The sequence below is a fragment of the Chionomys nivalis genome, chromosome 3, assembly GCF_950005125.1.
Source record: "Chionomys nivalis chromosome 3, mChiNiv1.1, whole genome shotgun sequence".
Lineage (NCBI taxonomy): Eukaryota > Metazoa > Chordata > Mammalia > Rodentia > Cricetidae > Chionomys > Chionomys nivalis.
In genome coordinates, this window is record NC_080088.1 from 117,584,031 (window position 1) to 117,599,959 (window position 15,929).

At 45.9% G+C, this 15,929-nt stretch overlaps 1 protein-coding gene across 3 annotated transcripts in view; it reads left to right on the top strand.

Annotated features, from left to right (window-relative positions):
- Med13l (mediator complex subunit 13L) overlaps positions 1-8,180 on the top strand; it is a 236,278-nt gene extending 228,098 nt beyond the window's left edge. For all 3 annotated transcript variants that reach the window (XM_057763673.1, XM_057763675.1, XM_057763674.1), the window contains exons 29-31: positions 1,218-1,379; positions 3,912-4,024; positions 5,474-8,180. In XM_057763673.1, the coding sequence (XP_057619656.1) occupies positions 1,218-1,379; positions 3,912-4,024; positions 5,474-5,606 (408 nt within the window). In that variant the 3' untranslated portion in view covers positions 5,607-8,180. The remainder of the gene's footprint in view (positions 1-1,217; positions 1,380-3,911; positions 4,025-5,473) is intronic.
- The last annotated feature ends 7,749 nt before the right edge of the window (positions 8,181-15,929 follow it).

The following is a 15,929-nucleotide window of genomic DNA, read 5'->3' on the forward strand; positions in this document are numbered from 1 at the left end:
GTCACTTACGGGTGCTCAGAAGGAAGGCTTAGCACTTAGTTTAGTCGTGGAGCAACTGAAGGGACAGGACCGTGCAGAGCCCTCAGTGAGGACGAGGTGGTAAATGTCTAGGTTTCCTTTAGGCTGATGACCAGAGAGTGACAAGCAGCTTGTTTACTGGAGGTTATTTTGACAGAAACTAAAACAGGAATAATGAATATTCCTGTGACTTGGTTCACTATGATCTGCAGTGAGCCCCAGTCATGTGTTTGCTGCTGTAGTTCATCTTAGTTCATAAAGCCTTACCTGATGGAGGTGCCTGTGTGCTCTTCCTTTCTCAGAGCCTGGATGTTGCATGCAAACAGTTCTGTCCCGAAACTAGTCAGGTGGCCTTTCTCAGTGCTGAGCTCCTCAGCCTGGTGACTCCAAGAAGCTCTTGAGCGTTTCCTTTTTCTAGATGGTTTATCTCGAGTTAAGTCATTATCATTAAGTAGGACTGTGTGTTCAAGGTGACAGCAAAGGCTATTGTTTATTTTACCTTGAAGTCTGATCCTCCTACCTTAATGTCCTTATCTCCTAAGAGTGTGGATTGCATGCACATATATGTGTGTACATATACTGCTATATCCTGACTTTGCTTTTTTTCTTGGGCCATCATATTTTTATGATGAATCAGAGTTGATAGGATTTGATATAGTAAGTAATTAAAGATCATTTCTTTCTCTAAATAGAAGGCATTCAGAAACAACTGATCACTTACTATTACTTGTGCTAAAGGCACCTTTTAAATTCTGGATAGCCACTGACAGGCGGAAAGTGCTGCAGTAAGGCACTCCAGACTCTACACAGTGCCGGGAGCATTGCTGCCCTGTGCATTCTGGTGCATGGCACTTAGTTCTCATCCCACTGATGATGGAGAGCAGGTGTGCTTTGGGGGTTCTGGGGACCGATGGCGAAAGAGCAGCTGAGGATGCTAGGTTCTCCTGTCTCAGCGTGCTGTAGCATAAAGCCCCAGCACCAGTGTACCCATCTTGTCAGGATGGTATGATCTTGTTCATAGTTTTTGTCAGTGCCTAAGCTGGCTGCAGAGACTTGTGTATTTCCTGCCATATTTCTCAGCTGCCAGGGGCTTGGTGGGAGATATGCAGGCAGGAGACCATCACTAGTGACCAGAGTCATGGGGAAAACCATGGTCACCTCCTGACGATGCTCATTGTGATTTGGACCTTGTTTTTCAGAGCCAGGGAGAGCGACTTCTGTCTCGGGAGGCCCCAGAGGAGCTCAAGCAGCAGCCACTGGCCCTTGGGTATTTTGTGTCAACTGCCAAAGCTGAAAACCTCCCGCAGTGGTTTTGGTCATCGTGTCCCCAGGCCCGGAACCAGTGCCCTCTCTTCCTAAAGGTTGGTTTGATGCTTTCTGAAGTTTAAGAAGAATCATGGGCTCATATTTTCTTTAGGTTGAACTAGAAATTTCCTGCTAGCTGCCACAGTCTCTTTGTATTCCTTTCTCTCCTGTCACTTAATACTCTGAGGAGATACAGTTACCAGAGAGTGGGTTTAGGAGAGGAACCCAAACCTGCTATTAAGAAGTGAGTCCAAGCCGGGCGGTGGTGGCGCACGCCTTTAATCCCAGCACTCGGGAGGCAGAGGCAGGCGGATCTCTGGGAGTTCGAGGCCAGCCTGGTCTACAAGAGCTAGTTCCGGGAGAGGCACCAAAGCTACAGAGAAACCCTGTCTCGAAAAAACCAAAAAAAAAAAAAAAAAAAAAAAAAAAAAAAGAAGTGAGTCCACATCAACTTCAGGAGGTGATCAGGACCACCATAAGTGCAGAAGCAACACGTGGCTCAGCCTGGCACTCTCCCAGTCAGTCCTGGCGTCTGACCATGGCCTGCAGCACGGTCCTGCTCGACTGCACTCTGGCAGCATCCTCCAGAAAGCAGAGCAGGGGTCAGTCGTGCCTTTCACTTCCGTGGTTGTTCTCCTTGCATGGCTTTTGGAACCTATTGATGCAGAGCTCAAGGCTTTTTAAAACAAGACCCCAAACTTGAAGAGCGTGAAAGAGCCTAGAGTGGAATCCATTCCTCATCCGAAGGCTGGCAAGAGACACGGGTTTGAGAGTGTACCTTAGAGAGGACTCCTGGCAAAGGAGGGTACTGAGTAATACCAGCCTTGATCTCCCCGTTTGACACAGCACAGCCACCTCCAGCAGTCTCTATGTTGGCAGAAGTGAAGAATAGCAAATGTAGTTGGTACATGCCCATGCCCAGCTAGGAAGGGAGCCGAGGTGGGAGAATCATGTGAGTTGAAGCAAACTTGAATAGCACAGCAATACTGTCTCAGAATATGCAAACAGGATGGCTGTGTGAAAGATGAGGAAAAACTAAGTGCCCATCAGTAAGGCTGACTGAACCAGCTGTGCAGCCTCACCACATAGTGCATCGTTGGGTATCCACCACCCAGCAGGACAGACTGTGTGCCTGTTCTGCAGCGTGGAGGTGACCCTGCAGTAGTAACCTGTGAGATGTTTGTATCTCCCAGGGCCAAGGAAGGGGGAATCTTAAACACTTGGGAGTGAAAGCAGCGTTTCTCAGGACTTGGCGTAATACCACAAGTCATGGAAATCTGTAGTTCTTACATTTGTTCTTCTGTAAAACCTGGGAACAATAACAGCTTGGCTACAATAAACACCCACATTGCAGTGATTGTAGTTACTAGTTTTTACTTATTGCTCAAAACATCTGAGCTCGTTGAAGAACTGACTGATTCCAGACCCAAAGTGAGAAATATTCAGGATGTAGCTGATAACATTTTGTTGGCCATAAAAGCAAGGAATTTCCCCAGGACTGGACTGTTAGTTGGCATCCAAATCAGAGGTGGCAGACACAGTGTGACCCTAGAGGACACAGTGAATTGTCACTCTGTGCTAGGTGCATGGAAGGTGGTGTGGGAGCAGGGTGCTCACCTGAAGATGAAGCATGACGGGAATGGCCGTGGCTTCACACAGTTAGTCCGCATTGCTGCCTCAGGACAGCCAACCGCGCCTTTTGCTGCACTGCCGCTCAGGTCTTCAGTGCTCATGTGACGTAGATGTCTTCCTGCCTGCCCCGCCCACCCTGGAGACACACCCGTAATTGAGCCTCCGGATCAGCAGGCGGTTTGTGAGGAATCTGAAAGGTAGAAAGTATTTAAAAGAACCACAGGACAGACCAGCCACATGGACCGCAGAGCCTTTGACACTCCTTACTCATTTCCAACACACACCAGGTTGGCCCGTGACTGGAGGAAGGAAGAGGAAGTTTCAAGATTACCAGGGGAGATTGTCTGTAACCTATCAGTTGATACAAAGGAATCATGTGTTTTTGTTGTGTATGATACATATTACCGTTTTTAAAAGTTCTTATCTGTAAGCTTTACCTCCTAAATTTACAAGGGAAATGATACAACAATTGGTTTTGCTTTTTAAAATATTCCAAAGGGGAAAATACTCAAAACTGAGTGACTGGTAGTGGCCCTTGTTCAGCTTTGGTGGCAGGGCACACAGCCTTGCATAGGAACAACTGTTCCTGTTCTGTGTGATGGGCTGTTACGTTACAGATGGACTGGTGAGGGGGCTCAGTAAGTGATGAGTTCAGTTCCGGGACCCATGTGATGGAAGGGGGGGACTGACTCCACCAAGTTGTCTCCTGACCCTCATGTGTGCTGCGATGTGTGCACACACAAAATAAGTATTTCTTTTAAAGAAGCAAACAAAGTGAGTTAAACCAGGAAGAGAGGCCCCTGAACCTGGCCTTGATCTTAACTCTAGGTTGTGCTACGTCACAGGAGGTGACTAAGCAGTTGGAGCACTTGGGTACATAACAGTCTGACTCCGGGGTCTCGGTGATTCCTGTCTGTTGTTTTGTACCTGGGCATGAATGCTCTCTCTCCCCACAGGCTTCACTCCATCACCACATCTCCGTAGCACAGACAGATGAGCTCCTTCCTGCCAGGAACTCCCAGCGGGCTCCACACCCTCTGGACTCCAAGACCACATCTGATGTTTTAAGGTGATGCTCGTTCCTCCTTGCTTCCCTCAGTGTACTAGTACAGGCGATGCTCACAGGGACACGGCTTCTTGGGACAGGCAGTGTTTGTACTTCATGCACTACACAGTAAAGTGCATGGGACACTTCCCTTCCTGCTCCAAGAAGGTGGTGAAGGTGTCAGGGCTGGGTGCAGGGACAGTTGGAAGACAGTGTCTGCAACTGCTTTACCTAGAAACACTTTTTAACCTTCCCTGCTATAGATAGATACATGTGCTGACTAGAACATAAATTCTGTGTTGCAAAATGCATCCCAGAAGCATGGGTTCTCTTTTGCTGTTTTTAGCACCACATAAAATTTTATGCTGTGAGGGCTGGAGAGATGGCTCAGTGGTTAAGAGCATTGCCTGCTCTTCCAAAGGTCCTGAGTTCAATTCCCAGCAACCACATGGTGGCTCACAACCATCTGTAGGGGGGTCTGGTGCCCTCTTCTGGCCTTCAGGCATGTAGACAGAATATTGTATACTTAATAAATAAATAAATATTTAAAAAAAAAAAAAATTTTATGCTGTGAGTCTGGTATAATGGTGCATGCCTGTAATCCCAGAACTTGGAAGGAAAAGGCAAAAGAACCAGGTCAAATCCTCAGCTACTTACTGACTTCAAAGCCAGAGTCTAGCCTGGGCTACAGGAGACCCTGTGGCTTTGTGCATGTGGGTGTACATGCCCAAGGTCAGCCATTGTTGCCGTCAGTCCCTCTCCACCTTACTCTGAGGCAGGGTCTCGCCTAGCCTGGAGCTCATCCCACCCACACTGTTGACTATAGGTGTGCACTCTGTGCCCTGCTTTACACAGTTCCTGGGCAGAAATTCAAGTTCTCATGTCACTAACTGTGCCACCTTCCCAGATCCAGACCAGATCTTAAAACAAGCAAAAGCTGTCAGGTGCCTTGAGAAGACGCGAGAGCTCTTCCTTGTGCTCTCTCACAGGCAGAAGCCTCATCAGTAAGATCTTGGTTTCCAGGCTCTCTGGAACACAGAACAAGGGACCTTGTAGTGGGTGAAGTGTGTGCTGTATGCCCAGAAGCCCAGTGTTCAGGTGGCTAGCTAAGGCTGTGAGCCGAGTTTCAGGTCATGTACTAAATATCTGGAATAGTTGGGTAGACCCTGTCCGCCACACTTTTTTTTTCAAGTGACCACAACAGATTAACATTGAGAAACTGGTTAAAGCCAAATGTTGGTGAAATATTTGGTACATTTTTCAGTTCACTATTGCCAATATATTCTTATTTTGGCATTTAGCCAACATGAAGCAGTCTCCTTTCAGACTTGCCTCATCTTAATGTTTAGTGACCCTGGCGGCCCCCATAGTTAGACAGTGCAGTGTGAAGGAATGCAAGGTGGGCTGCACTGGTCTCCAGGCTCACCCCAAACCTAGTGGTCCAGAAACTGATCTGTGTGTTCTCCCTGGCAGGTTTGTACTGGAGCAGTACAATGCCCTATCCTGGCTCACGTGCAATCCGGCCACCCAGGACCGCACTTCCTGCCTTCCCATCCACTTTGTGGTGCTCACGCAGTTGTACAACGCCATCATGAACATGCTCTAACCAGGAAGCGGGTCCCTCTGCCTCAGCTCTCCTACAGCCTTGGCCAAGGAGCCAGCTCCAGTCTACAGATACCCGGCCTTTTCCAGAGCACTCCCTACAGCCCTGCACTGTGACGCCTTCTGAGCAGGCACTTGCTCTTTCTGCAGTGTTCGTGCCACAGTGACTCCTTGACGTGTTTCATGAGGACCTGGAAATTTCCTTAAGAAGTGACTTGAGCCAATGTGTGATGTGTGTAGCCCGCAGTCACCAGGAAGAGGGAAACAGAAGAGACACTGTCCTTTTGCACAAGCGTCTGCAGGCAGCCTCTGTCAGTGTCAGGCTGTCCAGCCCTCTGGATGCAGTCCTCTAGCCAATGGTGGGCGCCTGTGGGGCGCCTGGACTCCATAGCCTGGGACGTGTCACAACTACGAACCAGCTCCATCCAGTACAGCTTTAGTACTGGGGTCTCCGCCTCCCCAGCCTGTCAGGAGGGCTCTGGTTGTCCACACACCCTTGTAGACACAGGAGGTCTGGAGACAGCTGCATTTTGTTTATTTATTTTTAATTTTGTTGTAAGGTTTTTGCAACTTTGTTTTTTCTAATCTTGAGGACCAGGTACAGTAGCTGAAACCCACTGAGACCCACCATAGGATTCTCTGACCACATACCTCTGTCCTAGAAGCCAGAAAAGGAGTGAGAACTGGGGAGATCATGCCAGAAAAGCAGTGCAGTCATAACCACCTAGCAGTAGATTCTGGTAAGAACCACCAGGGTTCCAAGTGTTGTGCTGTGCCGTGTGGCCCACATCGTGGGTAGATTACACTTGTCTACGAAGGCAGTCAGGCTCAGCCCCGCACTGGAGGCGGCAAGGACCATAATGACTTCTCTATACAGTCACATGGAAATAAATACCTTTTCTAGAGAATTCTTACAGAAACCCAGGTCTCCTTTCATTAGATCAAAAGGGACTTTCGTACATATCACAACCAAACCAGTTACAAACATGGTGAATTTTCTTCTGGGCCATAGGAATGTCATTTCAAAGAAACAAATAGTGCAACTCAGCCGTTAAATCAGTGCTTGAAGCTGAGCCTCTGTGTGGGGCTTTAAAAAAACAATGCCTTTTTAAAGCATTAACAGCTGATTGAAGTATTTTTGACTCCCCCTCCCAGACCTCAGGGTTGACTTTGAAGCCCTGATATGTTTCTGTCTGTGGGTGGTGGTGTGGACTGGCTTCCCAGAGCTGCCTGATGGGCAGTGAGCCTGACTTCCATGGGAGAGTCCTGCAAACTAAGTTCTTCCAAGAGACTTTCATGTCCTGGTTATTAACAAAGAAAAAAAGGAAAATGTAATAATTGATATGATTTTGTAAAAGTATTTTTCTTGAGATAATCTAACGTTTAAAACATTATATTAAATAACAGATGGTGGGGATGTGAAAGCAGAGATATAACTTGTAAATGGGTGATTGTTCTCTGTCCCACCAGCTGGGGGGGTGACTTTCCAATGTATAGCTTAAAAAATCTGATATATCAAACCATTTGTATCTAACGTGTACAGTGTAAAATTGACTTAAATATCGCAGTGCTATTTTTTCTTATCAGAGAGGAAACCCTCAAGGCCTTTTGAGAACGTGAGATGATGGGGATGTAAACCTGTATAAATCACCCTGGCGAAGATGGGCTGTGAAGTAGGTGTTTGTAGTCTTTTACCACTTGGGGTTGCTTTTTCTCAGAATTCATCAGAACTTTGAACCTCTCTCTCTCTCTCTCTCTTTTTTTTAAATGGACTGTTTTTACTGCAGGGGCTTTTCTTCCCTAGAAACCCAACTCTACACAGAAAAAGAAAAAATGAAAAAAAAAAAAACACACAAAAAAAGCCCAGAAAAACACTATAAAAAGTTTTAAAAGAAGGCAGCAAAGGGTAGTTTTCATCTGGTGTCTTTTATTTAAGTTTTTAAGTTAAGAAAGGCTGGTGACATATTTATACGTTTTTGTGCAAAAATAAATGAATGGCAATAGATTTAAAAAAATCTTATTATGTACTTCTGTGTGAAAAAGCCTGTATAATATTTCCCTTAAATATGCATTATTTTACTTGTGAGTTTTTTACAGAATTAATCTGAAATGTACAAGCCCTGAATTTGCTACAGAGTGAGAAGTTATTTTATTTTTTTTTTAATTTTTAATTTTGAAAATTCTGCAGAAATCAGAACTCCTACCATGGTTTGAAATGGGGAGGTGGGGGGGGAGCAGGGAGGGCTTGTCCGGCATGCCTGTATGTATATTTCAGAGCCTTTTTTAAATGTAAAAGCTGTACATTTCTGGGAAGTTCTGATTTTTTTGTTTCCTTTTTCCTTCAAGCATTTTTGCAGTGAGCTTCTTTTATATATAGCAGACAATTGGAAAGAATACAAAAATATGTGTTGTTCATTTAAGAACTACAGCACAGCGCTGGTTCAATACACTAAAGACTTTGATAAAAAAAACAATGATAAAGGCCTCCATTTTAAATGTCATTCATATATACCTTGTGGATGAGAGCTATATACTTTTACACACTTTTTTAGAGGAATAAATTATTGAATTACTGAAACTTTGAGCGTCTTTTTTCCCTCCCACCCTGTCTCTGTACTGAGTTCACACTGCTCAGGTGTATGTAGTGTCCGTGTCACAGACCGAGCAGCGCTGGCCTGTAAGGTGTGTGTGCTACCCCAGCGGCTGTTCCTAAGCCCTGTTACGTCATCATCCACCACAGGGGCCAGCACAGGTGCCCTAGTGTTTAGGTCCTCACCTGTCTTGAGCAGGTCAGATCTGATGTTTTGCCCTGGGACACGTGTGAACAGCCCCTAGGACGAGTTACATGTCTGTTTGCCTCCTCCTCCTTGTTCTCCCGACAGGCCAGTGACAGTAGTCTGCCATTTGTCATGCCGCATGCAAGCCGGTCCTGCTAAGCACACAGCATCTGCTGTCACTGTCCTGTCTCACATGAAACCCTACTCAAAATGGATGAGCCCCGGCCCCTGGCAACAGTCAAAGCTAGAATAAGTTTGAAGGGACTTACTCTTCATTGTCTACTCTCAATGTAACCGTCTCCGAATTTAGACGGCAGCTTGCTGGGATGATCCAGACCCCCTTCCCAGTCACTTCATCTGCAGGGAAGGGTGACGGCGTGGGGAGTCCTAGGTCTCTCTAACCCCAGTCGTCATACTAATCAGAGCTGGGTGGGTTTTGACAAGCGTCATGATTTACCTGATCTGATCGCTGCTGACTTTATTTCTGTCAAGAGACGGTTCAGCTTGTGGCTAAATCTGTGGTGACTGCCTCGCGCCTCCGCCTCCAGGTCCTGTCGCATGTGCTGCATCATGCCCGTTGCTGCGTTTGACTTTTTAAGGCTTCTGTTGACCGGGATCAATTTGGCCATGCACATTTGGTTCTCTCCAAATGAAGTTTCCATCAGCACGAGCGCCTACTGACTTCCATTCCTGTGTGGACTCGGTGTGACGCTGCTGTGTCCAGGACTGCCAGTGAGGGCTAAGCTCTGCCACTGCCCTTCCCCCTGGACATAGACGGGGCTCCGAGTTGCAGGTCACCCCCAATAAAGGTCGAAGTGAGCGTCCCGTGGAACTGCATCCCGTCAGCAGCCCGTGCTCCTCTCACCCAGGCCGTGTGCGTTGGAGTAATGGGTCTCATGGTGGGTGGCAGTGGGCAGCTCTGACTGGGTGTGTCCCTGTCTAGCTCCACCTGCTCACCTTTGTCGTGGGCTACGATTCCTGTGCCTAACTCTTCCCATCTCTACTTCAGCTCTCCCCAGTCAGGTGGTCATTCTTCACTGCCCCTGGCAAATTCTCTGTACTCAATTTCCTTGGACTGGCCACAGGAGTCACAGAGTACCCACACTTGCATCCAGGCAGTGGGTGAGCCTGGGGAATATGCATTAAATGCCCCCCTGGTGACTCACACCTTGAGACATTTCTGTTAGTGCCATTTAGTCAGGCAGGTCAGCAACACAGGGACCCTGCCACACAGTCTTCGTGGCCGCGCAAACCAGGGTTGTCTAATTTGCACCGGAACTACAGGGTGCATCCTTCCCTGGTACTAGATGTCTGTCTTTAGTACCACTTCCTACCAGAACCCTCTTCCAGAGTCCTGCAGCCACTTCAGGCTCAGTCCTGAGCCCAGCATCCCTTCAGACCTTGTCCTCACTCTGTAAATCTGCAACTGAGAACTTAGCCCATGTTCCCTTCATCATTCCCATATCCTCCCACCCACTGATTCTACATCCTGAAGGTCATCAGGTCTCCGGGATGTCAAAAGAAAGTCCCCACCTCACCCCCAAGCCCAATGCAGCTTCCGTTAGGGGAGGAAATGATGCAGGCCCAGCCTGTTATGAGCATTACCGTAACAAGGCAGGTGTGGCCAGGTCCCATATGGAAAAGTCTTCTGTCGATGTGAGGTCATGAGGTTTCCATGTTATATGCAGAACCCATAGAAAGTGGCGTGCAGGGTCAGTTTCAGGTCAGAGGCACAGCATATGGAGGCCAGAAGGGGCTCCTGCTGTCCCGTTCGATTGCTGGTAAGGCGGCGTGGAGGTGAAGGATGAAGCAGTCTGTGTAAGCAAGGCCAACCTTTCTGACTGTGTGGCTATGGGAGGGGCAAACCTGAGGGCACTGGCAGCATGGGGATGGATTCAGCAGGTGTCAGGGATGCTGAAGGTCCTTGGTGCCCTGCTGCCAGTGAGGCAGGTGGCTCTGCAGTGGCTGGAGATGTGGAAATGTCGCTGCCGGGTGAGCACAGCTTCAGAGGACAAAGTGGTTACAGAGACCAAGCTCCCAAGTCGGGGGGACCACAGATAAGAGGTGGCCAGAGAAGGGCACAGGAACCGGGTAGGTTGGCTCTTTCACGTGGTTAGGGTCTCGTGGGTGACCATGAGGGAAAAGAGACTCAGGGAGAAAAGCTTTGGTTGGTAGCTCCATGAGTCATGTGATGGAAGAGTCCAAAGGGAAGTCGAAGAGGAGGGCAGCAGCTTTGGTGCACACACGTTAATCTGTACCACAGGAAGACTGTACTGCAAAGGTGACTGATAGATCGAAAGACCTTACTAGGTTCTCTGCTGCTCCCCAGGGTGAGGATGAACCTGCAGACCCTATGGCTCTGAATAACCTACCAGCCACATCCTTAGCTTTGCTCCCTAGGGAAGCTTCTAGACAGTAGGTTCCTGTCCCCAGGGAGGGTGGGAGGCTACAGGAAGCAGGTGACAGGCAGGAGCACCTGTTGCTTCTACCCTTTACTCCTAACATGAGCATCCCAACATCTTACCTTTGTCCTGGTACTAGTGGACCTGGGCCTTCCAGGTCCAGGGCCCAGGACTCTGATGTCATCAGGCAGCCTCTGCAGAAACTTGTGTTCATTTCTGTACCCTGGAGCTCATCGAGGTAATTCTTGCTGGCTAGCATTTCTGCAGGGCTGGCAGAAGAGAATCACGGGCTTGAGCTTCCTTCCGTATTGTCTGTATGCCTGCAATGGGAGCAAGCTAGATTCTAGAGGAGGGCGTGTGTAGAGTGCTCTAGACGTCAGCGCCAAGCTCGGCAGCTGCTGTTTCCTGAGCTCTCATCTTGTCATGTGGCAGCCTCAACTTTCCATAAAGCTGCAGCAGCAAGGTCTTCTGAACCTCAAGACAGTGGATCTCCCAGATGGCAGATGCTTCCTCCAGGCATTGGAAGTTCCTCTTAGAGCTCACTCCTGTTCCCCGAATCTCACAATAGCTTCTCATTCCCTGCTACCCCTTGACCTGAGCCCATGGAATCATGGTTCCTTGACTGAGGGTTCCAGGTTTCCTGCCTGAAGAGCCTTTTGGATCTGTTGTCTTCTGGGTATGGTTAGCACACACAATGTTCCAGATGCTTCTGCCACCATCACAGATGGCAGCTGTCATGTTCCTGACTGGATGGAGATACAGTCGTCCACTGAGGCCCGTGGACCTACCTGCCCTTCTTATGTCTACAAAACTCCATTTTGTAGTTGGCTTTCATCTAGAAAGTTCTCCCAGCTTGAGGGTCTCAAACCAGGCCAAACCTGGGTCTCACAGACCTCTAGAGAGCATAGGGGGCTTTGGATGGTGCCCTCCTGACTGGATCCTCCAAGAGTGGCCACTGCCCCATCCTGGCACCCATCACCAGAGTCGTGGACTCTCCTGCTTGCTATAGAGTCATCAGAAAAACCAGAGCACAGGGTAGGAGGAACCAGTGCATTCCCAAGCTGTCAGTCCAGCTTTCCAATCTGTCTGCACCTACAGACTTCGAGTTTTTAAAGCAATACTTATTTCTTATTTTTAATTACGTTTATGTGTGAGTCCAGGTGACTGGGAAGGCCAGAGGCATCAGATCCCCTGGAGCTGGAGTTACAGCTGTTGTGAACTGCCCCATGTGGGAGTTGGGGACTGAACTTTTGTCCTCTGTGACAGCAGTATAGGCTCCTAAATGTAGCAGGGTTCTGGCTAGTGTCCCTTGAGGGAGAGAGAAAAATAGGCACAGAACCAATGATGGAGGCACCAAGAACAGTTGAAACAACAAGCTTAGCTTATTTCAGTAAAGGGCGAGCCTTATATATTCCCTACCCTTCCCCAGGGTGGGGGATCCACCAAGCTGGCATCTGCTGAGGTGATGCGGTCGCTGTCCCTAGGTCTGTGTCATCTCTTTTCTGTTGACTGAAGTTTTCTGTCCCACTAGGTCCCACAGCCGTTTAGTCCCTAAGAAATCACACAGAGGTCTACATTAGTTATAAACTGATTGACCCGGTAGCTCAGGCTTCTTATTAACTCTTATAACTCATATTAGCCCATTATTCTAGTCTTTGTTAGCTACGTGACTCAGTACCTCTTTTGGCGAGGCAATCATATCTTGCTTCCTCTGGGGCTGGGTAAAGACTGCAGAATGGGCTTTCCTCTTCCCAGAATTTTCCTGTTCTTGTCGCCCGCCTCTACTTTCTGCCTGGTTGTCCCGCCTCTACTTTTTGTCTGGTTATTGGCCAATCAGCATTTTATTAAAATATAACTGACAGGGTACAAACCATTGTCCCACAGCAAACCCCCGTTTTTTTAAAAAGAACAAGAACTCTGAATCTAATATCCTTTGTTTACCTTTTCTCCTGACCATTATCCATAACAACTTGTAACCAACATTCTAAACAAAGGAAAATATCCATAGTCCATTTTTTTGGGAATGTGGGCGTAGTTTTTTTAGGCTACTTCCTGCTGGCTGGGGGCACTGATAATCTTATGGGGACCTAAAGAAATTTAGAATTATCATCAAGTCAGGAGTATCCTGTAAGGCTTCATCATCTCAGGCAGCAGTCTTGAATCTGTTCTGGATGTAGAACTCAGACATCTGGGCCATCAGCTCCTATTAGAGATTTTTCAGGCGATCTTCCTTGATCAAACCTGATTTTTCTTAACTCAATGAATCCATAGCCTCTCATTTTCTGTGGAAACAAAAGCAAAACCTCTTCTCCAAAATTACATGTTTTGACTTCAATTTTGAAGTCTAGGCATTTACAAAATATATTTTATTAATCCAGCAGCATTTATATTTAAATATCTTTTAGCAGCTGTTGCTAGTTCCTCAGCTTTCAAGCAATTTGAAGACAACATAATAATATACAGTATCTAGACTCTCTGTTTATTTTCCATCTTTATGTGGCTTTACTTTAAATTCTGTTTCTTTTTTTACTTTTAATTTTTGGCTTTTTGAGACAGGTTCTCTGTGTATCTTTGGCTCTCCTGGAATTTACTCTGTAGACCAGGTTTTCCTTGAACCCACAGAGATCTGCCTGCCTCTGTCTCTCAAGTGCTGGGATTAAAGGTATGTGCCACCACACCTTGAACCCACAGAGATCTGCCTGCTTCTGTCTCCCAAGTGTTGGGATTAAAGGTGTGTGCCACCACACCCAACTACTCTCTTTATTTTAATGACTTTCACTGCTGCTGTTGTTAAGGCCCTCCTCTGGCAGACCCAAGCTGGCTCTTCTGCACATGCTCTTACTATTAGTCTAGTGTGACTGGCTCTCAGACCCATATATCCCACATCTCCACCCTTTTTTATTATTTTTACAGGACATGCTCAGTGGGAGCTAGGGTGCTTTATCCTGGCTTTGTCTCCATTTCCAGAAGGCTCAGTATAAGACAGACTGTGCCTTACTTGGGTTGCCCTGCCAATCAAACTCTCACCTGTCCTTGATCACCAGCCCTTGAAGAGCATCAGTCCTGGTGAGCTGTCAGGGTGGTGGGTCAGGCAGTAGCCTTTTGTATCTCAGTAAGCTGTGCATGCCTGACCTCTCTAGGAGGGCTTTGTCCTGAGTGTCTGAGAGCTGTCAGTACTTGGTTGCTGCTTTTTGTTGACAAATATGCTGTAGTAGACATTTAAACAAGAGAATTAACAATACCGCCCCCTCCCCTGAGCAAAACATATATACGGATCCAGGAAGGATTAAAAAGACGTTTTAAATTGTTCTATATAGTCATCACAACACTGTTCTTCAAGGACATGGGTGGTACCCTAGTCATGTCTGTTTGATAGACTTGTTTCCAAAGCAGAGGAAAAGATGGGTAGACAAGGTAAGAACACACTTAATACCACAAAGAATAACATGACACCAACAAAAACTAGTGGCCATAAAACAGCATGACTGGAACACCAAAATATAGGTGAAGCAGAAGAAAATTACCTAAAAAAATAACTTTAGGAGAATATTTGTGGCCCTTAAAGAGGAAATGAAAAATTCCCTCAAAGAAACTGAGGAACAGACAAACAAAAGATTGGAAGAAATCAACAAATCCCTTAAAGAAAACCAAGAAAAAGCAATCAAACAGATGAAAGAAAAGATTCAAAACTTGAAAAATGAAATAGAGACAATAAAGAAAATACAAACTGAGAGAAGTATAGAAACAGAAATCATGAGAAAACAAGCAGAATCCACAAATGCAAGTATAAACAGCAGAATACAAGACATGGAAGAGAGAATCTCAAGTGTTGAAGATACAATAAAGGAAATAGACTCATCAGTCAAAGAAAACATTAAATCTAACAAAAGCTTAACACAAAATATCAGGGAAATAGGAGACATCATGAAAAGACCAAACTTAAGAAAAATAAAGATAGAAGTCCAACTCAAAAGCACAGAAAATATATTCAACAAAATCATAGAAGAAAACTTTTCCAATCTAAATAAATATCTTGTATGCATATTAAGATACAAGAAGCTTACAGAACACCAGATAGACTGGATCAAAAAAAAAAAAAAAGTCCCCTCATCACATAAAAATCAAAACACTAAACATACAGAAGAAAGAAAGAATATTAAAACCTGCAAAGGAAAAAGGTCAAGTAACATAATGGCAGACCTATCAGAGTTACACCTGACTTCTCAATGGAAGCAATGAAAGCCAGAAGGTAATGGTCAAGCATTATGCAGACATTAAGAGACCATGGATGTCAACCCAGACTACTATACCCAACATAACTTTCAATCACCATAGATGGACAAAACAAAGTATTCCATGACAGAACGAGATTTAACTAATACCTAGCCACAAACCCATTCCTACACAGAATACTAGAAGCAAAACTCTAACCCAAGGAAGTTAGCTACATCCATGAGAACACAGACAATAGATGACCTCATAGCAGCAAATCCCAAAGAATGGAAAAACACACAAAATAACATCACCAACAATGAAAACTAAAATAACAGGAGATAGAAATCACTGATCATTAATATCCCTTAATATAAATGGACTCAACTCACCTATAAAAAGGCACAGGCTAACAGATTGGGTATGAAACAGAATCCATCCTTCTGTTGCATACAAGAAACACACCTCAACCTCAAATACAGAATCACCTCACAGTAAAGTGTTGGGAAATTTTTTTTCCAATCAAATGGACAAGCTGGTGTAGCTATCCTACTATCTAACAAAATATACTTCAAACTAAAATTCATCAAAAGAGACAAAGAAGGACATTTCCTATTAGTCACAGGAATAATTCATCAAGAGGTAATCTCAATACTAAACATCTATGCCCCAAATACAAGGGCACCCTCATATGTAAAAGAAACACTTCTAAAGCTTAAATCACACATTAAACCCTACACACTAATAGTGGGAGACTTCATCACCACACTCTCACCACTGGGCAGGTCCGCCAGACAGAAAATTATCAGAGAAATAAGGGAACTAACAGATGTTATGACTCAAATGGACTTAACAGACATCTGTAGAGCATTCCCTCCAAACATAAAAGAATATACTTTCTTCTCAGTGCCTCATGGAACCTTCTCAAAAATTGAT